This window comes from Arachis hypogaea, chromosome 4 (assembly GCF_003086295.3).
Source record: "Arachis hypogaea cultivar Tifrunner chromosome 4, arahy.Tifrunner.gnm2.J5K5, whole genome shotgun sequence".
In the NCBI taxonomy this organism is placed as follows: Eukaryota; Viridiplantae; Streptophyta; class Magnoliopsida; order Fabales; family Fabaceae; genus Arachis; species Arachis hypogaea.
This window is the reverse complement of record NC_092039.1, coordinates 19,382,769-19,410,178: the sequence shown is the minus strand read 5'-3', so window position 1 is coordinate 19,410,178 and position 27,410 is coordinate 19,382,769. Positions and strand designations below refer to the sequence as shown.

The window sequence follows — 27,410 nt, the reverse complement described above, 5'->3', positions numbered from 1 at the left end:
GCAGAATATGAAGAAGAAGAGGAAGGGTTTTGAATTATGTAAAATTTATTAGAAAAGTAACATCGAAATTTTTTAACTATATAACACATAAATTTTTTAATTTTGACACCGAAATTTTGCTACAAAAGTACAAAATTGTCTTCTTTAAATGCTTCATTTTTTCTTCTTTTTATTCTTCTTTTTTTCTTTTTTTGTTGCTCTTATTTTTTCTTTTAGCTTTTCATATTAGACTTGAATGAACATGTTTGGACTGTATTACAATCTTAATTAGTTGAATAAATGTATGTTTCTCCTCTTTCTACTTATTTTGCAACATGATATATTTTTTCTTTTTCTCCTTGTTTGTTTGATTTTTTTTATTTCTTATTAAGAGAGTAAAATAAAAAAATCATGAGAAAGTAAAATATTAAGGAAAAAATGAACAAAAAAAAAGAGGAAGAAGATGATGATAATGATAATGAAGAAGGAGGAGGAGGGGTTTTGAGTTATCATTGAGTAATTTCAGTATACTCTGAATTTAATTTTAGTACATTATCAATTTAAATAAGGTACACTTAGTCTAAACTTGTTTTAAATTGAGTTTGTTTGTGTGTCATCATCATTAAAAAATTTTAGTGCATTCAAAATTTGAACCGTTATACGTATAAAAAAAATCGATAATAACAATAATGTTAATAATAACAATGATGATAATGATGATAATGAAGATGAAAGAGAAAAAATTCAAATAAAAAAAAAGGAGAAAAAAGAAAAAGTGGTGGTGACCACAGCTATGATAATGAAAGAGAAAAATGAGAAAAAAATAGAAGAGAAAAAGAAGCAATAGCAACAAGAGTGAAAAAAAAGATGCAGCACGAATTTAAAACTCTTCATAATAATTTGGTTAGACTTAGTTACATATTTGGTGTTTGCTACGGTACGATGATAAATTAATACGTACCGATACGTTTAAAATATGGACAAATAACATCAAGACAAGTGGAATTTATTTTCCACGTTAGCATTTAATTTTTTCTTTTTTAAATATATAATATATCACCACTTTTACTAAAACACCCTTTTAATTAAATAAAAATAAAAAATAAATTTTATTTAATTTGAATGAAAAGACTTAAACATCTTTCCTTTATTTGATTAGACAAAAATACCCTTTGAATACCCCTATCTTAACAGCTTCTCCCCTAAACCCTAGCTTCTCCACCACCGCCACAAGGACTGCCGCCGTCCGTCGCTCTCAAGCACTACCATCGTCGTTTGGTCGTCCGTGCTTCTTCCTCCTTCAAGAATCGTAGCTTCTTCTTCCTCGACCTCGGCGCGTCAGTTCCTGGTATTCATCTGCTCCATCGCGCTCCTGCCGCCGTCCGTCGGGCACTCAGTCACCATCGTCTTCTTCTGGTCGTCGCAGATTCTTCCAACCCACCACCGTCTTCTGAGTTGTGTTCGTCGCCTGGCCTCTGTCTCCGTCATGATTCTGCCCCCTCTTCTCAGACTGCTCAGTAGAAAAATCCATCTCCATTCCAGTTTCCTTCCTTCGAGTTCAGAGAGCAGAAGCTCAACCAAGATCAAAACCTTAGACTTCGACGGTCAGTATGTACCCGAAGCCATGCATCATATCCCTCCAACTCCTTCCATGGCTGCTGCAAGAGAAGAATCTGAGAATGTTATGTTTGGTGCTTTGGATAATCTCTTTGCTAATACAAAGATTAAGCCTAAGGATATTGGTGTTCTTGTTGTGAATTGCAGTTTGTTTAACCCAACTCCTTCACTTTCTGCAATGATTGTGAACAAGTACAAGTTTAGGGGTAACATTAGAAGCTTCAATTTGGGTGGTATGGATTGTAGTGTAGGAGTTATTGCCCTTGATCTTGCTAAGAACATGCTTCAAGTTTATAGGAACACTTATGCTGTTGTTGTTAGCACTGAGAACATTACTCAGAATTGGTACTTTGGGAACAAGAAATCTATTCTGATCCCAAATTGTTTGTTCCGTGTTGGTGGTTCTGCTGTTTTGTTGTCCAACAAATGCTCTGTTAAGAGAAGAGCAAAGTACAAGCTTGTTCATGTTGTGAGGACTCATAAGGGTGCTGATGATAAAGCTTTCAGGTGTGTGTATCAAGAACAAGATGATGATGGCAAAACTGGTGTTTCTCTCTCAAAGGATCTTATGGCTATTGCTGGTGGGGCCTTGAAGACTAACATCACAACTTTGGGGCCTCTTGTTCTTCCAATAAGTGAACAACTTCTGTTCTTTGCTAAAGTGAAGCCTTATATACCTGATTTCAAGCTTGCATTTGATCATTTCTGCATTCATGCTGATGGGAGAACTGTGATTGATGAGCTTGAGAAGAATCTTCAGCTTCTGCCTATGCATGTTGAGGCTTCTAGAATGACACTTCACGGATTTGAAAACACTTCTTCAAGCTCTATTTGGTATGAGCTAGCATACACTGAAGCCAAGGGAAGAATGAGGAAGGGGAATAGGGTGTGGCAGATTGCATTTGGAAGTGGATTTAAGTGTAACAGGGCAGTGTGGTAGGCACTTAGGCATGTCAAGGCTTCACCCAAGTCTCCTTGGGAAGATTGCATTCATAAGTATCCAGTGCAGGTTGTTACATAGCTTTAATTTCTGCTACTCTCTCTGGTACACATAGCATAAGCCAATAATCAATCCTATTCAAGGAGATAATATATAATGTCTCAGCTGTTCAATCATCACTTTAGAAGCCTATTTTTGTTGTTATTTTTAATTATTCTAATGCTTCTATTTTAATTACTTAATCCTTAAATTAATATTTATGTATTTGTCACTGAATCCTTTATTTCACTTGGTTACATAAAGACTAATGCTAGATTTATATCAGTAATATAATGACTTTTGCTTTGCCTTGCTATCATGTATGAGATGCTACTAAGTTTGGTTAATCGCTGTAGTCATCAAACATTTTGCTAAGTTAGGCATCGTTTTTTCTTCTGGTAATTATTTGTGTTGTGCCAACTGGAAGAAAACCTGTCTCTGTTCCTGTATCTTTCTTTTTTCTTTTTGTTCTTCTTGGGTTTGATGTAAAGGCACCATTTCCCCACTAAATTGGCATTCACTACCTTGTGCCCAACTTAATCAGTTCAGATGGTTTTTTCCTTAACATACTCTATACTTGTATCTAACTAATCTAAGTACCTTGTAGTATGAAAATGTTTTAACCCTGGAGTACATTTGAGTATGTACTCAACAATATTTGAGAGGCCTAAACTAAATGGTAGTATGCCTGTGTTTTGTACAGGATGATTCTGAAACTGTTGCAATGATCAAGGAATTGTTGGAGACTCGTATTCGGCCGGCTGTTCAAGATGATGGTGGAGACATTGAATATCGAGGATTTGATCCGTAAGTTCTTAATAGTTTGTTATTTTGGTTTTGAGGCACATGGATGAAACTTTTAGGAAGAGCGTCCAACTACGGGCACTATAGAATTATATTTGTACCAAGTTAATTTATTTATTGTGGTTTTTATCTAGGGATACTGGAATAGTAAAACTTAAGATGCAAGGAGCATGTAGTGGGTGCCCAAGCTCTTCGGTGACTTTGAAATCCGGCATTGAAAATATGTTGATGCATTATATACCTGAGGTAACAAGTTCTGGGATATCTTCTTGTGCTGAAATTAATTCTTGTTTCCTTCTGGACTATGCTTATGCTTAGAAACAAACTTTGTTCTGCCCTTCCAGTTTTTTTATGTTTTGTTTGTTTTATTTTTAAAAAATAAAAAGAGCAGCAGCTTTGTTTTTGGTATGCTTGGAAACCAAAATTTATAGTGTGCCAGTAACTTTGTTTTTGTAAGAAATTGCATCTTCCCAGAATCCTATAAGCTGTTGAAACTGGTTGGACTATTTTAATTATAGTGCAGGAATTTTTTGTTATAACTAGTGATGTAAGTTTATCCCATTTTTGCTTTGTTAATTGCCTGTAGCTTCTGGAGAGTAAGATGCAGGAGGCAAGATCAAAGAAGGATACTTAGAAAGCAAGAGCTCAATCTGCAAAGTTTGTCCAAACCATTTTCTGATTGACTCGCATTTTATTACAGTCTATTCCTAATCCCTTTTAATCCTGGTTTTTGATTAATGTTCCTTTAGCACTTCAACCAAGGTGAGTGAGATGCTGGGAAATGTCAATACAAGTAGTGCTCTGTCTGCCTTTGAAAAAATGGAAGAGAAAGGTGAATAAAAATTATTGACATTACTCATTAGTTGTTCGGGTATTAAATATATAATAATAGTATGCTGGTCTATCCTTGATGTATGCCCTTGCTTAAATTGGATTGACAGAAAGATATTAATGGTTCTATGCTTTGTATCCTGCTCCCTTTTTCTATATATATTTGACATTTGCATTCATTTCAACAATCTGAATAGTTTTATTTGCATATTCAGTTATTACGATTATGCTGAACACAAACTCTGTGTTTTATAGATGTTATGCTGTTATGTGTGTGCTATTCTTATTTCTTAAATTGTTGTAGTTCATGCAATTGTAGTAAAAATATATGGTAACAGAAGTTTATGAGTAAAACTGAAGTTGGTATAGTTGAACATTTGCCTAATCAATATGTGAATAGTAGTAGCTCAATTGGAAATGGCATGTATCACTTGGACTCTTGGTGTTGCCTTGTTGGAAGCAGGGAAAGCATATTCCACCGGATTCGGGTTTCGTGGTTTGGAATTCCTTCTAATGAAGATAAATCCCCTTATTCTTTTTCTCATTTTGTTGCTTTCCTTGATTATCCTACTCTGTGCTTTATCATGTGTTTGCAATTCGATACCAAGGTTCTTCCGGAGGAAATATCCTCCCGTTTTCAGACATATCAATTTTTTTTATCTTGTACACCTTTCGTTTATGATATAAAAGAGGAATTTTTTAATCTTCTCTCATTTTTTATCAATCACTTTTAATAGGTATATAAGAGAAGTGTATACTAACTACTAAGTAGTGCATATAAGATCTCTCAATTGCTATATTTGTGTAGCTCCTACGTCTCGCCTGCTGACCGACTTCATGTCATGTTTTCAGCAGTTACCTCTTGATGCTTCCATTGGATTTGTGATGTGAAGGTGCTTTCCAAGTTTATCAGGCCGGAGGAAACAAATCGCCCGGCGATGATCAACATTTAAGCCCAATCATTCATCACTTCCATTTTAAAATTTTGTAATTGAATATCTTGTATTCTGTTAGTGTTTTATCGGTAGCACAAATTTTGGTATTCTTGACTTGAATTGTCAAGATATATTTTGTAGATTAAGGCAGCAGGGTGAAGTAGATCAAAGGTTCATTTTTGTTTTAAGGTATCGAGTTACATGTTACTATTTTTTGTTCTTATGTAATAAATGTAACTTTCTGATTTTGTTCATCTAATTCTGAGTCATGTTAAATATTATAAAAGGGGAGTATAGATTCTGAAAAAAACTCAGTGGGTAATTTTGAGTCATCTAACTCCACTGTTTATATGCACGCTTTTATAGTCCTTTATCATTACTCAATATGATATAAAACCAAATTAACAAAAATGGGTTCAAGACACAAGACTAAACTCACAGATTCGTCTTGAAATAAGACAAGTTCTTGCTTACATTTTCAATAGAACAACCAAAGCAATAATTGAGACCAGTTAATAGAGCTCCAACAAAAGATACTGCCACAGTAGTTAATAAAATTTTGAATTGAATCTAAATTTAAATTTCTCATCAAATTTATGCCTGGGGTAGAAAGTTCACCCCAGCATTTGTCACTGATGATATTTCAAGTTCACCCTGGGGTAGAAAGTTTCCAATTATCATCATGAAGCCAGCACAAATCTCAAGGAAATCCAATGTTGCTACCAAAGCACCTCGTCTGCACAAACACAACATTGAGCACATATATCTACCTAATTATCCATTAAGACTAATTAATAAACATTTGACGTGCATATTAGCTCGAACCAACAAATAAGCAAACCATCGAACACTTGGTGTGCACAGGAAAATTCATAGAAGGGAGGGAAGAAGAAAAAGAAAAAACGCACGAGTGTTTCTCTGAATTCTTATTGTGCGATCTTGCGCTCCTGAGCCCTGATTTGTGCAGCTTCGGCCTTGAGCTTCTTGCGCTCCTCATTGGCAACTTTAAGGGCTTCTCTGCGAGCTTCGTCCTTGCGCTGCGTCTCGATCTGAAGCAACTCCATGGCAAAGTCATTAATAATCACCAAAGCCACAAGGCCCTTCAATTCAGCACCAGATGCACCACCACTCCTCATCAAAGCTTCTTTTACAGAAATAAGCTCATATAGAACAACTCTGAAAGCATATACATTTATTTTGGGAGAAACACTTCCATATACATATCTGCAAATAAGAGAATCCTATTATTAAATCTAAAAAGCTCACTTTCCTTTCTAGAATGTGAATGTGTGAAGTTAATACTGAAAAACTTCTACTTTTATTGCTTCTAATTGGAAACAAGGAGATGTAGATCAATGAATATTCTGTCAACATTCATAAACTCATAACTATGTACTAAATTAATGGGGAAAAAAAGAACTACCAACACTTTGCAAGTTTAGTTAATGTATAATAGTTAGCATACTTTAATCCTTAGTTTGCCAAAAGAAATTGAATAGATAGAAAACAGTTCATCATACTCTAACAGTATTATCATACATAAAACTTGACTATGCATGCAGCATCTATTCAAGTAAAAGAACTGCAATTTAGTTTCTCATTAATAAAAAAATATATGCAACTTTTCTTTCAAATACTTGTAATCAAAACTAGTAACACAGAGAAATTATGAACCTCGCCATTGAGCTCTCCATAATAGACTTCACCAAAACCACCTTGACCAATCTTTTTAGCCAAACTGAAGTTATTTGTGGCATTGGCTAGTTTCTCATACGAAAACTCTGCTGATTTTTCTACCTTAACACCCATAATACTAGTATCATCTGAAGCTGAAGTTCTGTTTTTGGCATTATGAGAGGTTTCGCCAGAAAGAGAGACAATGTATAAGAGTTACTAATCCAAGCATGCTATTAGATAAAATATAAGTCGAAATCCATATACCTTGGCGAACAAAGTTCTCGCTGGAATCTTTAGCTACCAATTTTTTGTTCCACATCTTCTTTCTTCTGTAACATTTAACATAAACACAAAATACCAATAACAGAAGTGCTGCTACTATTCCAACAGATATTCCACCAATAACGCCACCGGATAGACCTTTCCCTGCAGAAACAATAGAACATCACAAAGTCCTTACCTTCACTGTCTTGATATCAAACTCAAATGAAAAGAATGATCAATGATAGAAAAACTGTGCTGAGATTGTCAAACCTCCATTGCTGAAAAGGAAAATGAAAACAGGGTCATTAAGTTTAGAAGATCACTGAAAAATGAAATTTAAATAGCTTGGACAGTAAGGTTAAGAGAAAAGTTACCTTAGTTTAAAGGGCACATAGTTTCCATTTTCGTCTGTAAAAAAGCGAAATGAAAGGAGAATGTGAGATATTATTCACTTCAAAATTTTGAAGTTCCTCGGAAACCAATTTGAAAGATCCAACTATAAGAATGATGCTAATAAGTTAAGCATACTCTTAACAGTATTAGAGACAGATTAATTAACACTTATTTAACAATGGTTTATCAGAATCATTAACAATGGAGTAATTCACAGTAAAAACAGTAGGATTCACAGATTAATTAACACTTATTCAACAATTATTCAACCCATAACAAATTCACAAATTAACTAATAACAATTATTCAGTAATTGTTATAAAAAATTACTTGGAATCTAGAAGCCCTAGAACAGAGCAGAGCAGATCTTGAGCAAGAGGGGGACAAGGACATGACCGAAGGGATGACAGGTGAAACAGAGATAGCGCCGGCGACGATGGAACAAAGCTGCTCGACAGAAAAAGGAGGCGAGCCTGGCGACGATGGAACCGAACTGCGCGACGGTGCTTTCAAAGCTGAAACAGTAGCTTCAAGATGGTGGAACAGAGCTGCACGATAACGACGGTGGCTTCGAAACTCGTTTCGGCGACGGCGGCAGGAGATGGACAGAGGTGAGGGAGTGAGATCGATGACGGAGAGAGGAAGGAGGAGCTCGAGGGTGATGGGAAGGATGGGTTCGCGTTTAGGCGTTGTGTGGAGTTAAGGATAGGAAGAGGAGAGAAGAAGAGGAGCAGAGAGATAGAGAGAGAGAGAGCGAGAGAGAGAGAGAGAGAGAGAGAGAGAGAGGATAGGAAGAGGAGAGAAGAAGATGAAGAAGAGTGAGATTTCAGTTTATTTTTTTAATATGTTTAGTACTAATAAAGAATAATTTTAATTTTTTGTTTTTTTAATATGTTTTTGTTTTGTTGTTTTAATTATTTGAATCTATAAAATTAAGATTAATTGAATTATAAAATTTGATTAATTTAAAAGGATATTTTTGTCTAATCAAACAAAGAAAGGATGTTTAAGTTTTTTTATAAAATTAAATAAATAAATATTTTTTATTTTTATTTAATTAAAAGGTTGTTTTAGTAAAAGTGGTGATATATTATATATTTAAAAAAGAAAAAGTGGAAAATAAATTCCACTTATCTTGATGTTATTTGTCCATATTTTAAACGTATCGATACGTATATATTTATCATCGTACCGTAGCAAACACCTAAATATTTATTTAGCTGTAGAAATTTTTTCAAAAAAGAATATAATACAAATATAATTTTTTTAAAATTTTTTGGTTTTCTTTATTTTAATTATAAGCATTTTAATAAAATACCGTATCTCATATTCTTACTGTTGGTTTCCAGTGATATTTTAAATAAAAAATTTTTTTTATTAAAAAATAAAATATTTTTATTTAATTTAAAATTTATGTAAATACAACTTTTAAAATAATATTTTTATTTAAATCTTTTTTAAATTAACAATACTTTCTTTAAAAAAATAAAAAACATTTTTAACATTTAAAATTTTTTTAAAAAATTTATTTAAATATAAAAATTTTTATTTATTAAAAAAAATCTTTTAAAAAATAAAAAATAAATACTTTTTTCAAAAGCAAGTTACTTATTCCGCCAAAATCTTCACCTTGTTTTTTCCTTTTCCCAAAATACCCTCTTCCTCTCGCCCTCTTCTCCCCTCGGTTCTCGCCCCAGCCGGTGGAACCCTCTCTGCTTTCACGCCATCGGCAAAGTCTCGCTTTCTACTCTCTAAACTGCCTGCCTTCCCTTCTCTTCTTGCTCAAGTAAGTGGCTTCTTCCTTCAATCTCATAAGAATTCTTTTATGCGTCCTGGAGAAGGTGACTGAATGTTTCATGCATCCAAGTGCACTTCATAGTGAACTTGTCGATGCAGTCCTTCGAAGGCAACACACCTAATAACTCTTGGAACCAATCCCATGCAGGTCATTCACCATCAATGTACTGCTAAAAATCCGTCAGGCATTCGCTGACATACTGTTCATTAATGGGAAGGCCTAACTGGTACGCAATATCCTGTAGCGTAATCGTACACTCCCCGAATGACATGTGGAAGGTATGCGTCTCTGGCCGCCACCACTCAAAAAATGCACTGACCAGCGGCTCATCCAACCTAAACCAGTGGTCATTGAGTCTCTCGAGATGGGCTCAGCCGGGCATCTACAGGTACGGTATGATCCTGTCGTCTATAGACATAGCATGCTGCCTCCTCATGCTGGTGATATATCGATGGGCTGCATGACGATGAAAAATTTTCTTAGAACCATGACAATTAACAAACCAATTCACCAAAAAACTATTAAGTAATGCCGACCCTTTTCAAGAAAATCATATCCAAGTTATATCAAAAATCACCTAAAGCGGACAACTCTATTAAAAGTAAATTTTAATGTAAATTATATTGCAACTAGTGACAGATCCAGAAAATTTTGGTAGTAAGGGCAAAATTTATATAACGTGATAATAATTTTTATAATAAAAATAATATGTGTATATAAAAAATTAAATATTAAATTATCTATTAACCACTATATATCTGTGTATAAATACATGTATTGTTTAACTTATTTTTAATATATATTTTATATAGATAATTATTTTTAATGTACATATAACAAGATTATTGTTATGATTATATTTTTTATTGTAAAATATGATTAGCTTTCAAAATATCTAATATACAAATTAAAATACTAAAATAGTAATTAAATAATAACATATAATTTAAAATTCTATTGTTTTAGGTTTTATATTTTTAAAAAATTAAGTAATTTTTCTCTTAACACTACCATCAAAATTTCTCTCTTTCCATATATATTACTAAACAATTATTTATAAATTCACTTTCCAACACAATTAGAAGCCGACTCTTATTGATATTCATAGTTAAAAAAGTTCTTTCAATTAATATAGTTGCTATGCAAAAAATAAAGCTAATTTGAAAAGAAAATAAATAATATTCTTTTGAGTTGATTTTTAAAAAGAACACTAATTTTGTTTAAATCTGAGAATTGATCATTCTAACGAATATCTAATATAATATTTTTAAATTAACGATTAAGTACCAAAAGTTGAGTAAAAAATTATTGTGGGGTGAAATTTAATAATCTAATAGGAGCAAATAAATATTATTATCATATACTACTCAAACAAATTCCAAATTGTAGTGGGGGCGCTTGTCCCCACACCATTACCCTAACCGTCCCTCAATTTGCAACCATGGACATAAATAACTTAACATTCAATAGTTTAATAAAATTGTATTAAACCAAATTAAATTAAATTCTAACAGTACATAATTAATCTAATATTCAAGACGTAAAGTATAAAATTAAACTAAATTAAATTACATTAATTTAAACACTAATATTTAAGGATTAAATTAAATTAATTTTAAATAAATTAAAATTAAACTAAATTAATAGCTCGTTAATCTAACCTTTATGAATTAAATTAAATTAAAAAAAATAAACTAAAATAAATCTTTGCCAAACTTCTTTTGCCTATCTAATATAACATTCGAAATCTAAATTAGATTTATCTAACTCCAAAATAAACTTCTAATATAGTTAATCACTACTCTAATTAAATATTGTTTATCACTCTTCCACCTTGCATTTGTACTTTTAAAATACTAACAAACTACTAAATTACTACTCTAACCAGCATTTGTAATAAGGTTCTAAAAATCGGACCGGACCAGCTAGTCGAACCGGTTCAACTGAAAACTGGCAATGCAAACGGTCCGGTCCTCTTCCTATAACCGTTGGGAGAAAACCATTAAAAAACCGTCAAATCGGTCGATAACCGGCCGGTTGGACCGGATCGGTAACCAGCCGGTTCCCCTAAAACGACGCCATTTTTAAATTTAAAAAAAAAATGAAAACCAAACAGATGCGTGAACCATCCCCCCTTTTCCCCATTCATCATCTCACTCCATTGTCGTCGAACCCTAGCCCTCTGAAGCAAAAGAACCCCAAACCCTATCCCTCCATCATCGCCGCCGTTCTGAGGTCGTCAGCACTGCCGCCGTCCACAGGTCCTTAGCACACCCGCTTCTTCCTCTTTCCCGTGTCAGGAACCCAGTAACTCGACAGATCCTCTTCGTCTTCACTGGCTTCTCGAACCCAGGTGAGTGCTCCTCATCTTCATCTTCTCTGAACTTGTTCTTCAATTTTTGTTCCATATTTCTTTAATTCATCTTGGGTCTTGGCTTGAAATTTGGTTCTTCAATCCTTCTTCTTCGGTCTTCAGTCTTGGTTTAAACTTTGAAGTGTGGTACTGTCTTGGATTTGCTGGTTGCTAATGGTGAAAATTTTACAAATTTGTATGTATGGTTCTGACTTCTATTGCTTTGTTACTCACTTACTCTGTTAAATACTTAAATCATGTATATTAAAATAAACTTACTCTGTTATATCATTTGTATCAACTAGAACTCCTAATACAGTAATACTTACTCTGTTACTCTGTTTTAGTGTTTTCTAATTGCTCGATGGCTCTGATATGTTTTACTGGTTTACCAGATGCTGATGGCTCCTAATTTGTTTGTTGTAATATTGTTGAATGCTGTAGGCAGAATTTTAATATGGGCTCTGATAGTGTTTTTGCTTGAATTTTAGAACAAAGAACAATGTAATGTATTCCTATTTATGATTCGATAAGACCAAGGTTAAATTAATAATTCAGGTGGAGTTGAGTTTTATTTATGAGTAATTAAATGCATGAAACAGGAATAGGATTGCTAATTTCTTTTGTGACTTTCATTATTCTTTTCCCCTTGTTGTGCTGCTGTTGTTGTTACGCTGCTGTTTTGTTATGGCACTGTGATTCTGCGATCATTGATCAGTGTTTTGAATTTGAATTTTCTGATTAGTGACTTGTTAAGCTGCCGTTGTTGTTGTTATGCTGCTGTTTTGTTATGGCACTGTGATCATGATCACTTATCAGTGTTTTGAATTTGGAATTTGTGATTAATGACTTGTTAAGCTTCTGCTGTTTTGTTATGGCATTGTTGTTGTTATGCTGCTATTTGTTGCTGAATGAGTAGGGTAGCTACCTGCCAATGCCATATATAAATAAACTGATGAATGATGATGATGGTAGTGGAAGGAGAGTCAAAGTGTGTAGGTAGTTGGTAATATGTTATGTTTTCTTATTCAATGACTACTTGTTATGTTGATACCTCAACTTGGAAATAACACTAGGTTCCGTTTATGGCTTGCTCAGCAAGAAGAATCTGTTGTTAAGAGAGCTCTCTTACAACAGATGAACGCAATACTGCCTAAGATTAAACCGAAAAGGTCATCTTTCAAGGTTCAGGTTCATGTTCAGTTAGCACAATACCACAGAATGATCAATATTTTCTAACTAAACTAGCTCAACATTCTTTTGAAATTGATAATCCTTTGTCTCCTGACATTTCTAAATTAGAATCTGAGGTATTAAGTGATCCTGTTAACCCTCAAAGTCAAAATTTAATATTTAGATATTTCTTTTTACTATTTAACTTTTGTGTTTGTATTTTGATAATATCATATGAATTGGGTTGTTGATTTTTTGTCTAGCGTTTTAAATTTGGAAGATATTTTAGGATGTTTATTTATAATTTATTTATTATTTTTATTCTAAAACGGTTTTTCTGGTTGAACCACTGGTTAGACTAGTTAGACCAGTAAACCAGTAAACCAATAACAATAGCAGTTTGATGACCGGTTCGGTTGTCAAAACTTTGTTATTTTGTAGTTTAAAAATCTTAATAGCATATATAATAAAATTCTAAGGGACTTAACATCACAAACAATTATTTATTTTTTTTAAAAAAAAATTAAATTTCATTCACTAACCTCTTCATGTATGAAATAAGCAATATGGACAACACCGTTTAACCGATAGATACGATTCAAGTTGTCTTTCATGTTCACATGATTTTTTTGGTTCAAATTTTCTTTAAAATTAGCATTTAGGGGAGCATTTTGATGAAATATAATTCAAAACAAATAAATCCGAATTCTTTATGTACTTATATATATATACTAAGTCGAAGTCACTCAAATCGATGGGCATATATCATAGATCTACTTCAAAACAAATAATTTTGATTTATTATGAGTGGATTACAGTTAGAATAGCTAAATCGAATTTAATCAATTTGAATTACATATAATTATAAATAAGATTTTATTAGATTTATAATGATTTTTGTGAACAATGTGAACAATAAATTCTAAAATTAACTTAATAAAGTAAAAAATACTTTATTCTCAAATTATCCTCTAAATCTTAAGATTATGATAATTATTTGCATACCTAATAAATTGAACATCTATTCATTATTAATTATATATGAATAAACTAAATAAAAAAGAATAAACAACTAATTAAAAATAATGAATATAATTATCTACATACTTATTAAATTAAACATTCAATATATCTATTATTCACGTTATTTAATATTCTTATTCGTTAGTTATACTTTTTCTCGTGAATATTTCTTCTTTGCAGGAGTTCCTCATAAAATTGAATGGGGTCTAGTTTCTTCCTTTTTTTTATTTTTCCCATTTTTCCCAAAACCCCCGTTCCTCTCGCTCTCGCCCGCTTCTCGCATCCCATCGGTTCTCGGCTTCTCGCCACAACCAAAGGAACTCTCTCTGCTTCCACGCCATCGTCAAAGTCGCTTTTTACTCTCTAAACTGCCTTCGCTTCTCTTCTTGCTCAAGTAAGTGGCTTCTTCCTTCAATCTCATACGAATTCTTTTATGCTTCTATAATTCCATCGTTTTTATTTGTTGTTCTTTGTTATCATTCATCATTCATCAACCAACATGTTTAACTCCCACCGTTACAAACCCCTTATCTATCTAAACCTAAAAGTTCTATTCCGAAGAACACAACCACACATGTTCTGCACTTCACAATCACACTCTTTGACGGTTTCATACCTCATCAATAACCTTGGCTTCACCCCACAATCTGCTCTAAACGCATCAAAACGGCATCGTTTCAAGACCCCACACAAGGCAGACTTAATAATCGCATTCTTCAAGACCCATGGATTCTCCCATTCCCAAATCGCTGCCATTGTTGCCAAGCTACCTAAGATACTTTCAGCCAATCCGGAAAGAATCCTGCCAAAGTTTCAATTTCTGGCCTCCAAAGGTGCTTCCACCGATGACATTGTTCTGCTATCCACTAGGAACCCTAGATTCTTGCATTTGAGCCTCAAGAACAACATAATCCCTACTTATGCAATGCTGAAAACCTTCTTTCAATCCGATCAGAAAACGCTCCGTTGCATTGCTTCTATCCCTGGTTTGTTTATGGAGGCTCGCTTGGTGAAAAATGTCAAGTTGTTGGCTGATGCAGGAGTCTCTGACTCCGCTATCGGCTATTTGTTGCGGACCAGAGTTTTAGTGCTCTTGTCTGCTGACTTGAGGAAGCAGGTGGATGAAATAAAGGAATTAGGGATTGATCCTTCAACGGTTAAGTTCGCCATAGCTTTGCAAGCCAAAAAGACTGTACCGAAATCACTGTGGGATGCAAAAGTCAATGTCTTGAAGAGCTGGGGTTGGTCTAAAGAAACAATGTCCGAAGCATTCAGGAGGAACCCTTTATGTATGCTATCATCTAAGGATAAGATTAATGAGGTGATGAAACTTTGGGTCAATCAGTTAGGTTGGGACCCTTTGGCTCTTGCCAAGATTCCATGGCTTTTTGGATATAATTTGGAGAGAAGGATCATTCCGAGGGCTTTTGTTCTCCAGTATTTACTTGCAAAAGGATTGAGAAACAAGAGTGACAATTTGTGTCTGCCGTTTTTTATTCCGGAAGACATGTTCCTTAAAAGATTTGTGGAAAGTTTTACAGAAGATATGTCTCAACTACTTAAGATATACCATGAGAAAAAAAAGATGTTTATGATAACTGCCTAGTATGTAACTTAGATATGTCACTCCGTAAATTACGACTGATTGTTGCATTCTTCAATTCCCCGTGCACTTGTCATGTATATCAACTATCAACTAGCTGATGCTTTAGAAATGACTGATGCATTATAAGTTTTTTACAGATTCTTTAGTATCCAAATATTTGTTTGTAACCTAGATGACACTACCATTATGTTGTTGCTGCCATTCTGGGCAATATGTGTGTTTAGTGTTTTGTCCGTGCAAGGATCTTTAGTGCTTAGTTCTTCTTAAATCTCAATTTTAGGTGCAGGTTAGCTCATTGTGCTAACGAGATAGGTGAAGATATCAAAGGTTCTCTTAATGATTGTGGAGTTGGAAATTTCAAGGTTCTCTTCAATGACCAAATGAGAGCAAAGTTTGATTGATGGGATAGTTGTTCATCCATCAGTTGTTTTTTTATGTTTAGTTGCAGATAAGATATTAACTACAGATCAAGATATTTCTTCTTTTCAGTTTTGAAGTTCCCTCACTAGATTTTATATATATTGAAGAAACTTAGCTTGCTTTCTCCGTTTTATTTCTTTTATTTTTTCACTCTCTAGAGGTGTTCAGTAAAATTCTTTTCAATATGCAAAGAGAAGTTATGTTCTTATTTACAGCATGATCATGTGAATAACATAGAGCATAAGTTACTATCATCATAGAATGAGTTTGATACTTTGATTCCAACTTGCTTTTTTGCATTCTCCTGATTATTTTAATTTGCGTCATAAGTTAAGCTTTCTGTACTATACATGATGGGTAATCTGTCTCAGAAACCATCTACATGAGCATGTTCCTTGGATGTGAATCCTTGGAGTTTGAAATCGTTGGATACAATAGTTCAATGTGATGGTTAGACAGCAATGTCACTCTCTTTACTCTCTTTGACATTTAATTTAACAAAGCTTTCCGATGAATGCTAATAAAACCCCAAGTTAGTCACAAAAATATAGTCAAATTTAGTTACATAAGTTTTAGAATATGCTGCCTTAAGAACTGATTTGATTGTCAAATACTCAGATGTCAAAAGTGCAAAACCAAAAACTGAATTCATTGCTTTTAATTATTAAAAACTAAATTGTCAACCCTTGCAATGCATTAAAAAAATGATAACTAATGTTCCGGAGACATGTATTAAAAATATAAAAATAAAAATAAAAGTCTATTTATTTAAAAATAAAAAAATTGATTTATGATCTTGATTAAAAAAAATAAGGAGAAATTAAAAATTATTGATTATCGGTTTCAAAAAGTCATTTCCAATATTTTCAAATAACAGGTTTTATTTATAGCATCCTTCTCTTTTCTCAATGGGTGAAAACCGAAAAGTCGAGAAAAGTTAGACCCTGTCTCACAGACTTAGTTTGGTAAAATTTTTATTTTTTAAAAGTAGCTTATGAAAACTGTCTTTTAAAAGACAATTTTTTAAAAGCGACAATTTTTTAAAAGCGGTAGCACTTATGTTTGATAAAATCACGTTAAAAATAATTTTAATAAGCACAAGCATTACAATGGTGTGTTTGGTAAAATAGCTTTTAAAAATAAAAAAATTATAATAAACATATTTATAACAAAGAATAATTTTTTTTTCAAATTTTAGAGACTAATAATTTAAATATTTATTTGATTTACTCTCTATATTAATATAAATAGAGTTATCATTAGTCAATAAAAAAATTTGAATGTAATCCAATGTTAGTACTGATACGTCCATTACCCATCTATATATATCGACTCACTTTTACAAATCACAGAAGATGGGACACATATCTCAAGTAAAATTATATATCTATATTTACATATGTATATATATGTTGTTATTATAATTTTGACTAATGTTCATGAAGTTAGTGTATTTGTGTTGAAAAACAAACATCTACTAAAAATACAAAAAACACACAAAAAATAATATAAATAGATAGAAGTTCATACCTAATACATGATAGAAATGTATTTTTGTTGAAATTGTGAAGATTAGGTTGAAAAATAAAAAAATATATGAAGATTGTGTTAGAATTTGTGAAGGTTAGGTTGAGAAATTAAATATATGAGTATTTCAATGGCAATATAATAGTGGGAAATATGTGTGGAAAAATAAATGAAATCTGGTGTTAATAATTAATAATGGTAATTTTGAATATTTATTATATTAGATTTTTTTTTAATTTTGATAAGCACAAGCCAATTTTGAAAAGTTCCCTCTTAGGTGCTTTCAAAAGTAGGCACTGGGTCCCAGAACGTTTGGACTATTAAATGGTCCATAACAAAACATGTTTTTTAAGTTTTTTTAACAACTGCTAAATAATCATTTTCTAATTTTAATTATAAATTAATCTCATATATTTTATTGAATTATAAAAAATATTTTTTATTTTATAAATTATTATTTTATCATTCATCTATTATGATTATTAACAATCAAAATAAAAAACAATAGCGAATTAGATCTTCCATTGATCGTAATAAATTTTGTGGCCATTCCAATCGATTAAAAGTTTATATTTGATTCGTCACGTTCAGGACTGTGAAATCGTGTTTCTTTGAAAATCAATCGATTGAATTTCAGGTTTTCCATAACTCAATTGATTGTTTCGCAACTAAAATGTTGGTTTTTTAAAATTTAATCGATTGAATTTTGCAAGGCATGCGGGGTTTTTCTTATTCAATCGATTGATCATATTAAAATCATCAAAGCAATCTGGTTTAGTTAATTCAACCGATTGGTTCTGTTATTCCCTCGATAAATTCATCTCCAAAATCTTGTTTAGATTCATATTATTTATCCATCATATCTTGGTCACATATTAGCTCTTTTTGTTGGTTAATGTCATCGTAATAGTATTATTCATCCATCTCAATGTCCGTAAATATACCTGACATCTTCAAAATTTATCAATGAAAAAAATTCCAATACACTTCCTATAACATTAAAATCATTTTTAGTTATTATTTAAAAAAATACCATTTTCCAAAATTCCATTTTTCAACTTTAATTTTTCAAATACGATTTTTTTTATTTAGGGCGGCGAGTTAACGGCACTCTATATTTTTGTATAGATTTTGTCTGACCTCCCGAACTCTATCACTTTTATACAGTTTGTCTAACCCAGCGAATTTCACTCGAATTTTTTTCAAAACCAACAAAACTCAAATTTTTAAGCCATTATCATCGTGTACAAGAGTACATAGGAGTACACAAACATACACCGATAACAAGCATGATTTTTTGAACATTAATGGCAACCATTATCATCATTTCCAATATTCTTGTGTACTCATATGTACGACGATGATAATGGTTGTCATTGTTTATTGTGAAATTTAAGAACTTGAGTTAGCCAGTTTTTTTAGGATTTGAAGTGAAGTTCGTCGGGGTTAGGCAAACTCTATAAAAATTATAGTGCGGCGAACTTGCTTTGCATAAAAAAAACTCGTATTTGGGGAATTAAAGTTAAAAATGGGGTTTTCGAAAATAATAATTTACTGAGGGCTAACATAACCAATCAATTGAATTAATTAAACCCAGATTACTTTGATGATTTCAATCGATTGGGTAATATGACCAATCGATTGAATAAGAAAAATCTCACATGCGTTGCAAAATTCAATCCATTGTGTATCAATTCCAATCGATTGAAGTTTGGGAAGCCTAATTTCAATCGATTGGTTTGTGCATCCAATCGATTGAATTTTTAACAAAAACAATTTTTCTAACTCAATACGTATGAAATTGGATCAATGATAAAATTATAATCGATTAAGATCGTAAAATATTTATTACGATGAATGGAATATCTAATTTATTATTGTTTTAGTTTTTTATTCTCAATAAACATGATAGATGAATGATAAAAAAATAATTTATAAAATAAAAAATAGATTTTATAATTAAATAATATATAAAGAACTAATTTATAATTAAAATTAAATAAGAACTATTTAGCAGTTATTAAAAAACTTAAAAAACATATTTTGTTATGGGACCATTTAATTTACCAAATGCAAAATGAGAAGCTTTACCAAACCCAGCCTTTGTAGGTTAGGCTTGCAAATCAGTTACATGGTCTGAGTCTGTTCCTGAAACTTGTTAAAAGATCTGGTAATTTTTTAATATTTAGAATACTAATTTATTTTAAAAAAGCATTTATGTATATTGTATAATATGCCAAATTCAATATTTACAGCAATATTTAAACTTTTTAAACATTTAAAATATATAAAGTCGCATTTCGTCTAGCATCTGGTAGAATCCAAACACCTCAGACCTCATCATCTTCATTGTTGAAGCTGAAGCCACCCCTCGAACGAGAACCACTTGATGCTGATAAATTCTCTCTTTTATGTATTTTGCTGGATTAGAAAACGGAAAATGTTAGTGGGTAGAGACTTTGGAAGCAGTGATTTTGGACTCAACCTATTTCCATAATTACAATGGCATTACATTTTTTAGTCTTTTTAGTAGCTATTGTTTTGTCTGTGAAGCTTGCCAGTCTTAACTTGCATTTGCAAATGTGGTTGCTGCATAGATAATGCTTGTAATTCTGGTTTTTGTGTGAGGATTTATTGATGCCACTATGATAATTATTTGGATATGATGTGCTGTTATTGTTCTTGGCTTAAGATGGTCGTCCAAGGGTTACTTTTGACAATACTGCTGCAGGCCTTTGTGGTTGAAACGTACATAGGGCCATGCCGAGATTGTGGAATACGAAGCTAGATTCTGGCAGTTATGGGGAGAGGCCAGTTCCTGCAAGTGTGCAATTACGGCAGATCATCCTCTTGCATGAAGGCAAGGCTGTGAGTAGTTATTGACTTTTGTAGTTGGATTGTACTAATATAAGTGCTTGCACTTGGAATTGATCTGTTCATTTTCCAATGTACCACAACAATTCTTTTATTCAAGCCACTATCTGTAAGGTTAATGGAGTAAGCTGAGACTTTGTTGAAACACATATTTTATGGACCCATTAGTATACAAATGCACATAAAATACATGTATTTAATGTTTCTCCAAAATGTTGAGACACATATACAATCAATTGGACACAATTTTTTACACTTTATCCCTTATTAATTTTTAAAATAATATTTTATTTTATCTCAAATCCTAATTTTTTTTCTCTATCCAGAGAGATGCTCACCATCCTCCGTCCTCCCTCCTCCATCTTTCCTCCGCCACTAACCTCTCGCTCAATCATTACTCTTTCTGCCACCGTTGCTGCCACTGCATCTCCTCCTTCATCCAGATCTGCCGCCGCTGCTACGTCTCTTCCTTTGTCCATATCTGCGATTGTCGCCTCTCCCCCCTTCGCAGCACCCAGGACCGCCTCTCCCTCTTCCTCTTTGAGTCTGCCATTGCCGCCTTTCTCTCTACCTCGGTTCTTCTCCTTTTACAGATCTGCTCCTCAGTCACCTTCTCCTCTCCTTTCGTTTTTCTTTTTTCTTTTGAAAAGTAAATATTTTTGTTGATTCTTGTGAAATTTTTGCTGGCTGATTTGTGATGAACTATGTGTGATGATAAATCTAGTGGTGGAGATGATGGATAGTAGTGGCAGCAATGGTGGTTAATTTTTTTGTTTTAAAACAAAATTTATTATAGGGATAATATGGACTTTTTTTAATTTTATTGTGTCTTGTTCAATACTTCAATATTTTACCAAACACAATACATATAATTTGTGTCTATGTCTTTAATGTTTATATCTTTGTCTCAAGAATTACAAAAACCAAACACTGCCCTAAGGATCCTCCCCACCCACCAAAAATAAAACTTTTTTTTGCCAACAATACGAATGTTTAGTCAGGTTTGAAGTTATTTGTACATCTCTAAATCTCAATTATCAACATGATCAATAGTTAAAATATATTAGCATATACCTGCTTCTTGTATATTAAAAGGGGAATTATTTGAGTACAAAAGAATGAGATCCCAGAAAACAAAATCACAAAAAATTTCTCCCCTCAATTTAAGTGTTAAAAAATCAAGTCAAAATTGACTCGAGCCAATCTGATGTCAATTCATATGCTACAAATGTTACAGCACCAGCTGGTGCAGCTTTAACAGTTGATGGGATGATCCCCTTATACAGACCAGCCCAACCTTCTGCCTGTGATATCCGTTTCATGGCGTCAAACATGTTTCTGTACGCACGGTGTTCCACACGAGCTCCATATCTTGGATGCCTTTGCAGACCTTCAATCTGGAGGAAAGAAAGCATGAAGATCCATAACTACATACTCGATGGACGTCCATAACGATAGGGCATGAGAAGCCATTTATTCAGCATGCGTTCTATGGGTAGGTATGAGCTCAGGATCTAGTTCTAAAGGGGAAGGGAAGAAATAATAAAATAGATTCATAATTACCCTGAAAGAAAGACGGTCTGTCAGATTCTAAAATCTACCTGAAATCTTTTCTTGACTACATCAAGTGGATGACAAACAAGCTTAGCGCATGTACCAGCAGCCAACCCACACAGGAAAAGTTGAAAGCTAGATAGGCTATCTTCTCCAATAGCATTTGAGTATTGAGTGTGGTTCCATGCCTACAATTTTCACATAATATGACAATTACAAATGAGGAGATATCAAAGAATCTCTCACTATAAGGAATACTTATAAAGCAAAACATTTATTGGCTGCATGTCAAGGAATTCAATTTTACAACTATATAAACCAAATTTGTACAGTCCCAACTTTGTACAGTCCCATTTTAACATATACCTTATTCTACTATTTCCATACAATTGTTATAAAACAAGCTGAAATACACCTGACACAAGGTATGCCTAGATGCATTGCTCTATAATGGCCTCCATATGTAAAACTGACGGAATCAAATGTCTAGATATCTGGAATGTGCTAACATGTGGAAGGTAGACATTAGGAAAGTGAGACATAAAACTGTAAACCTCATATCTGCATAAACTCATCATAGGATTCCAAATAGCTTATCAATGCATTTCATATAATTCTAGATCTTACAGATTCATTTCACTTAAACCAAGATTGTAATATTACAGCACTGAAGAGACACACATACTAGAATGACAAAAATGCTGAATATTAGAGAACCAAAAAAATGAAACTAAGTTACTCTGTTTTCAACTTTCAACATGATCGGCGGCATTTAATGCATGCAGGGAACAATCATGTCAATAGAAAACAAATAGAAAAAGGACTGAAATTTTACCATAGCCCAACGTTTAAACGTATCGTAAGTACCAAATTGTAGGCCTGCATAAGGTATAATCTCAACTAGCGTTGGTGACAGTCCGGCATACAAGCCAGAGAAACCACGAGTCTTAACAATGTCAACGAATGCTGACCTCATGTTTGGATAAACCTAGATGATGGGAAAACATTAGCATAGCATAGTTATTAACTCAAATCACGAATAACGTCATTATATGCATTCAAAAGGTTAAAAATTCTATTGTCAAAGACCAGGAGCTCAGTCTTTTCAATTCTTCTGTTTTTCTGACCTCTGCAGGGTGAAACACAAAATTACATTACATTAATTTATTTCAAATCCTCATTTAATAATGTTGATACCTTCGGTTCACCTTGAGAAGCTAATATGGTTCGAAGGAGATCAAAAGGATATGATCCTACAGTAGCTGTACACCCAGCTAATGCCCCACTCACATAGGATAGATAAGGGCTCAAATTAATGTGATTCTCTGCAGAAACAGAAAGCAAGCAATGAGCAACATACACCTACAACAGGAAATTTATGATAATTATTTATAAACTGCACAGGGACGCAGGTTTTGGTCTGCATATATATAGTTTATGCTACAGAAAGCATCCTACCCTAAAGTGACTTGCAAAAATAATTCAGCAAATGAAGTTTGACATTATGGTAAAATATGCGGACCTACATTTTCAAAAATTATCGATAATAATGTGAGAAATCTAGGAGATAGGTTCACACTGCTCATCAGGCTAATATGTTGGGCTAAGAAATAACAGTTGAAAACAAAACTGAATACCTGATTTGGAAGAACCAGAGGCAAAAGATTTTAACTTGTGCAAAACTGTGAACTGTATGGATGTATATGGCATAACCATGAGCAAAGCTGGTACATTGCCCCGCCAAAAACCCTGTAACATGTTGCACACAAAAAATGATAATACACAATTACACATTTTTTCCATCGAAAAATGGTTGGCAAAAAACTTCTAGGAAACTACTTTAAGAATAAGCATTATCGGGAAAGGGTAGCCTAGTGCTTAAGGTTCCTACCTAATGTGATATGGGGAGAATATAAGTGTGTATTCTTAACCCCCACTAATGGACAAACTATTCTATTACTCCAACCCATGACTTATAGGCCACAAGGCAGCAACCTTGTTACAGTAAAGCTCTTCCTCTCGATGCAAGCAAGCGCTATCACATAAAATAATTTCACCAACAACTATTTGGTAACAGTTCAAGGGGACTACAAATGCAGCACCAGAATTAACAGGGAAAGAGCAGTAGGCAATTTAACCATAATTATAAAAGCTTAGTTATTTTACCCGTATGCCTTCTTCTCTAAAGATATCTTTGCTTGCTTGAAGCATGCCAGTATATTTTGATGGTGCAGAAATTTCCTTGCGTAGTAAAGCCCATGAAGATGTGGGCTCGAGTTGAACCTGAAAATAAATGGGAAAAGCATTCTTCAGCTCAATACTTGATATGATAACGGAGCAGGAGATAATGAATAGCCATGACTCTCCAGAATCCTATATCTCATAAAAGTTAAAAACATTACATAGTGCATAGATACAAATCACACTGAAACATGCCAAACCCCATGTTAACGCAATTATCCTAACGTCACATGATTTTTTAAGAACAATAATGGCAACCGCTGAGAAATCCATGGTACATTAACTAAGTAATTGGAAATTTTTTGATGGCCATGAATGAATATAATTCTCTAAATGGTCAATAGACCATTTTTTGTTTGCTGAGGGTATGATGAAAGGAAAATAACGACATGAAGCCATATTTTCAATTTCCAACCACACATCTATAATCAAGCAACAACAAAGCAAATTATACTCCATACATTTCACACCAGATTGTATATATCACACCCATGATTGCAACAAGAACTACATAGTCATTTAGCCATACTCTTTCCAAATTCCAACCAGTTAAACTTTAGGTGAGCCGCATCACATCAAAGTAAAAGTGGAACAGATTACCAAAACAAAGCCCATTGTGACATAAATGATATAATGGCACACCCTGGAAATTGATTCTCTGCCATATGCTATTCATTAGTTACAAAATCAAAAACTGGTTTCCAGCAAAATTTTGACAGTGACATGAGTCTTTGCCAAGCAGTATACATCTCCCTAAGATATTTTTTTAAAAAAATAACTATATAAAAAAATTGCCAGGCTAATGTTTGTCCCCAAGTTCCATTCTGTCTCTATTTAGTGAAGTTTCAGCAGCTCTTACCAAACTGTATATGAGACCATCTTCAATACTCAATAGTTCTAGAACCTAGAAGAAGCAAGTTTTAATAGTGTTTGAATTCTCAATGTACCGGTTTTTGTACTTCCCCTTGCTTATTAATTACTCTATCCACTATTTCATACCCCTCTATATATCATACAAAATTAGCAATAATCTTCTTATGATTACTTTTGTAAATGCAGCATAAAACACAAGTATGAATATGACAAAAAAAAATGATCATGATAAGAAAAAGAGTTGACCTGGAACCTAATCTTAATAACATCAAGGGGAGAGGTAACTGTTCTTGATATAGCACCAGAAATAGCTCCAGCAGAGGAATCAATCAACGCTCTCTTCAGCTGGCTCGGCTCTTCCTCCTCCATTGCCATACTCTCTTCCCTTTTCCAACTACCACCTACAACAAATCGTCAAAACAGTTCATTCTTTTGACCCATTGACAAAATAAAAATAAAAAAATCGAGGACATGGATTGAGAAAATTAGGGTTTCTTTCTTAATTGGGTAAAAACGGCAACGTTTTGGGGGGGAACTCACCGACAATCGAGGACGGGGAAGGAGGCAATGGAGAAGGACGCAGGCATTTAGAGAGAGAAAGAAAAACGGTATTTGATTGGTTGAATTGAATTGAAGACTGTCTAAGAGATTTGTTTGAAGGAATTTAGAAGAGTCCAAGGAAGAAAGAAACTAATTTATTTGTTGTAATAACTAAAAAAATAAATAAATTATGGGTTGAGTTGAGTTGTGATGGAGAGAGTGATTCTGGGGATGAAGTCAAGCTTTTAGTTGTTCTTCTTTTTGCTGTTTGGTACGGGTCAAGATTCTTTCCTACTTTGCAATCTTCTATACTTTTCTTTTTTTCTGTTTTTTTTTTTTAACTAAAATTTAAAATAATATACTTGCATGAAAAACAAGAGAGACTTTAAAGTTTAAACAAGAGAATTTATCACGCGTCAAAACTCAAAACCCAAAAAAGAAGATTAAAAAAAAATTTGTTAAAACTAGTCAAAATCAAAATTCAAAAGTCATCCCGTCATGCACACAGACAATCCCTATTTTGGTCAGAATAAATAATCTACTAGGTTTAAAATATAATAAAGGTTAAAATTTTCTCAAAATAAATTAATAATTTAGTATACTTATACATTAGCACAAATTGTAGTGATATTTTTATGAAAATATTTTTATATGAAAATGATATAACAAATAGTTAGATAATGCAGTTAAATATATTTAGTCAAATATTTTAAATTATGAAAAATTTTTAAAGGTTAATAATTTTTAGTATTTTTTTGTCAATATTTGATTAATACAAATACTAAATTATCTTTAACAAATATAATTTATAGATGTAAATTATGAGTGTAAACTGTATTAATTTATATGTGTAAAATTTTAGTAAATATAAGTCAAAATTATATGCTTTTTGTATATAAAATTTCTGTAAATATAAGTACAAATTATTAATAGTCCAGTGCTAATAAAAAATAATAACATTTACTGACAATATTGCATTACTTTTAAATTATTTAACAATTTATAATATTATCTTTATATAAAAATATTTTTGTTAAAGTAACCACCTCCTTATAAAGCTACGTAGAAAGATATGGTGATAACTAATAAGAGATTTAGATAACTTGTATGCATTTTCAAAAAATAGTTTTCTTTTATGATAAATTATATGCTTTTTTTGTTAAATATTATATGCCTTTTGTTATTAAGGATAAATACTTTGTGCAAGATTAAAAAGATAGAAATTAATATTTGTTAATGATCATGTTGAATTAAATAAAGAGAGAGAAAATCAGTTAGTTAGTTAAGTTGTTTCTCTTTCGTATAAAATTGTAATCTATTCTTGTGTAATTAACTTTGCCTAATGCATTAGTACATGAGCATAAATGTTACAATTTTGATTATGATAGACACACTAATAACAATTCATGCAATACAAAATTTTATCTCAAATTATTCTTCTCTATCTCATTCAAACTTCATCATGATATTCAGAGTTTAGAAAAAAGATCCATGACATCTATCAATTATCATTTCTTTTTCATTCTCTACCTCCACCACCTCTCTTTTTGTACCCGTCATTGACAAGCTCAATGATGACAATCATAGAACATCGCAGAAGCTTGCATTTCACGTCATTCATGCCAACAAACTTGGTAATCATCTTGATTCCTCAAAAACTGTCATTCATGCCAACAAACTTGGTAATCATCTTGATTCCTCAAAAACTCCATCACAATTTGAGAATGATGCTGCACGAACTGCAGGTATTGAATCTACTTTTTTACTGATTGGAAGGTTAAAGATCACAACTTAATGATATGAATTTTTAATTTTATGGATCTTTCATTCAAGAATCAAATACTTGATTGTGAGTATATACATCAAGTTTGGGCAATAATTCAAGAATATTTTACAAAGATTTTCAAGATTCGGGTACAACAACTTAAAGCACAACTCAAACTTATTCG

At 32.7% G+C, this 27,410-nt stretch overlaps 3 protein-coding genes and 1 long non-coding RNA gene across 10 annotated transcripts; 3 read left to right on the top strand and 1 right to left on the bottom strand.

The window, feature by feature from the left end:
* The first annotated feature begins 1,209 nt into the window (after positions 1-1,209).
* Positions 1,210-2,747, top strand: LOC112794240 (3-ketoacyl-CoA synthase 4-like). Its single transcript, XM_025836344.3, has one exon. It carries the CDS (start codon positions 1,466-1,468, stop codon positions 2,534-2,536), a length of 1,071 nt encoding a protein of 356 aa, XP_025692129.1. The 5' UTR covers positions 1,210-1,465; the 3' UTR covers positions 2,537-2,747.
* Positions 2,748-11,391: 8,644 nt separating this feature from the next.
* LOC112796449 (transcription termination factor MTERF15, mitochondrial) lies at positions 11,392-15,978 on the top strand. 4 transcript variants are annotated; one of them, XM_025838901.3, is made up of 3 exons: positions 11,403-11,630; positions 12,707-12,802; positions 14,007-15,568. In XM_025838901.3, the coding sequence occupies exon 3, from the start codon at positions 14,326-14,328 to the stop codon at positions 15,430-15,432; it is 1,107 nt and encodes a 368-aa protein (XP_025694686.1). In that variant the 5' UTR covers positions 11,403-11,630; positions 12,707-12,802; positions 14,007-14,325; the 3' UTR covers positions 15,433-15,568. The 4 variants fall into 4 exon arrangements, with proteins under 4 accessions (XP_072091355.1, XP_025694686.1, XP_025694685.1 ...); XM_025838900.3 differs by having other exon boundaries at positions 11,409-11,630; positions 12,707-12,815; XM_072235254.1 differs by having other exon boundaries at positions 11,392-11,630; positions 12,729-15,568.
* A 3,728-nt stretch (positions 15,979-19,706) lies between these two features.
* LOC112796448 (uncharacterized) lies at positions 19,707-21,076 on the top strand. Its single transcript, XR_011881013.1, has 2 exons — positions 19,707-20,247; positions 20,580-21,076. It is a non-coding gene; the product is annotated as an uncharacterized lncRNA (long non-coding RNA).
* Positions 21,077-21,303: 227 nt separating this feature from the next.
* On the bottom strand, positions 21,304-25,987 carry LOC112796446 (mitochondrial thiamine diphosphate carrier 2). Of its 4 annotated transcripts, none has more exons than XM_025838895.3 (8): positions 25,462-25,987; positions 25,168-25,322; positions 23,974-24,090; positions 23,445-23,556; positions 23,005-23,132; positions 22,643-22,795; positions 21,855-21,995; positions 21,304-21,650 (listed from the first exon to the last, which is right to left on the bottom strand). In XM_025838895.3, exons 2-8 carry the CDS (start codon positions 25,294-25,296, stop codon positions 21,432-21,434), a joined length of 999 nt encoding a protein of 332 aa, XP_025694680.1. In that variant the 5' UTR covers positions 25,297-25,322; positions 25,462-25,987; the 3' UTR covers positions 21,304-21,431. The 4 variants fall into 4 exon arrangements, with proteins under 4 accessions (XP_025694680.1, XP_025694682.1, XP_025694681.1 ...); XM_025838897.3 differs by having other exon boundaries at positions 25,175-25,322; positions 25,462-25,965; XM_025838896.3 differs by having other exon boundaries at positions 21,817-21,995; positions 25,462-25,893.
* Between the last annotated feature and the right edge of the window lie 1,423 nt (positions 25,988-27,410).

Coding starts and splice junctions, on each gene's coding strand:
- LOC112794240 (XM_025836344.3), top strand. CDS start 1,466: ATGATTCTGCCCCCTCTTCTCAGACTGCTCAGTAGAAAAATCCATCTC.
- LOC112796449 (XM_072235254.1), top strand. CDS start 14,326: ATGTTTAACTCCCACCGTTACAAACCCCTTATCTATCTAAACCTAAAA.
- LOC112796446 (XM_025838895.3), bottom strand. CDS start 25,296: ATGGCAATGGAGGAGGAAGAGCCGAGCCAGCTGAAGAGAGCGTTGATT. Junction 21,996..22,642: donor CGTTTAAACGTTGGGCTATG/GTAAAATTTCAG, acceptor TGAAAATTGTAG/GCATGGAACCACACTCAATA. Junction 21,651..21,854: donor TAGTCAAGAAAAGATTTCAG/GTAGATTTTAGA, acceptor TCTTTCCTCCAG/ATTGAAGGTCTGCAAAGGCA.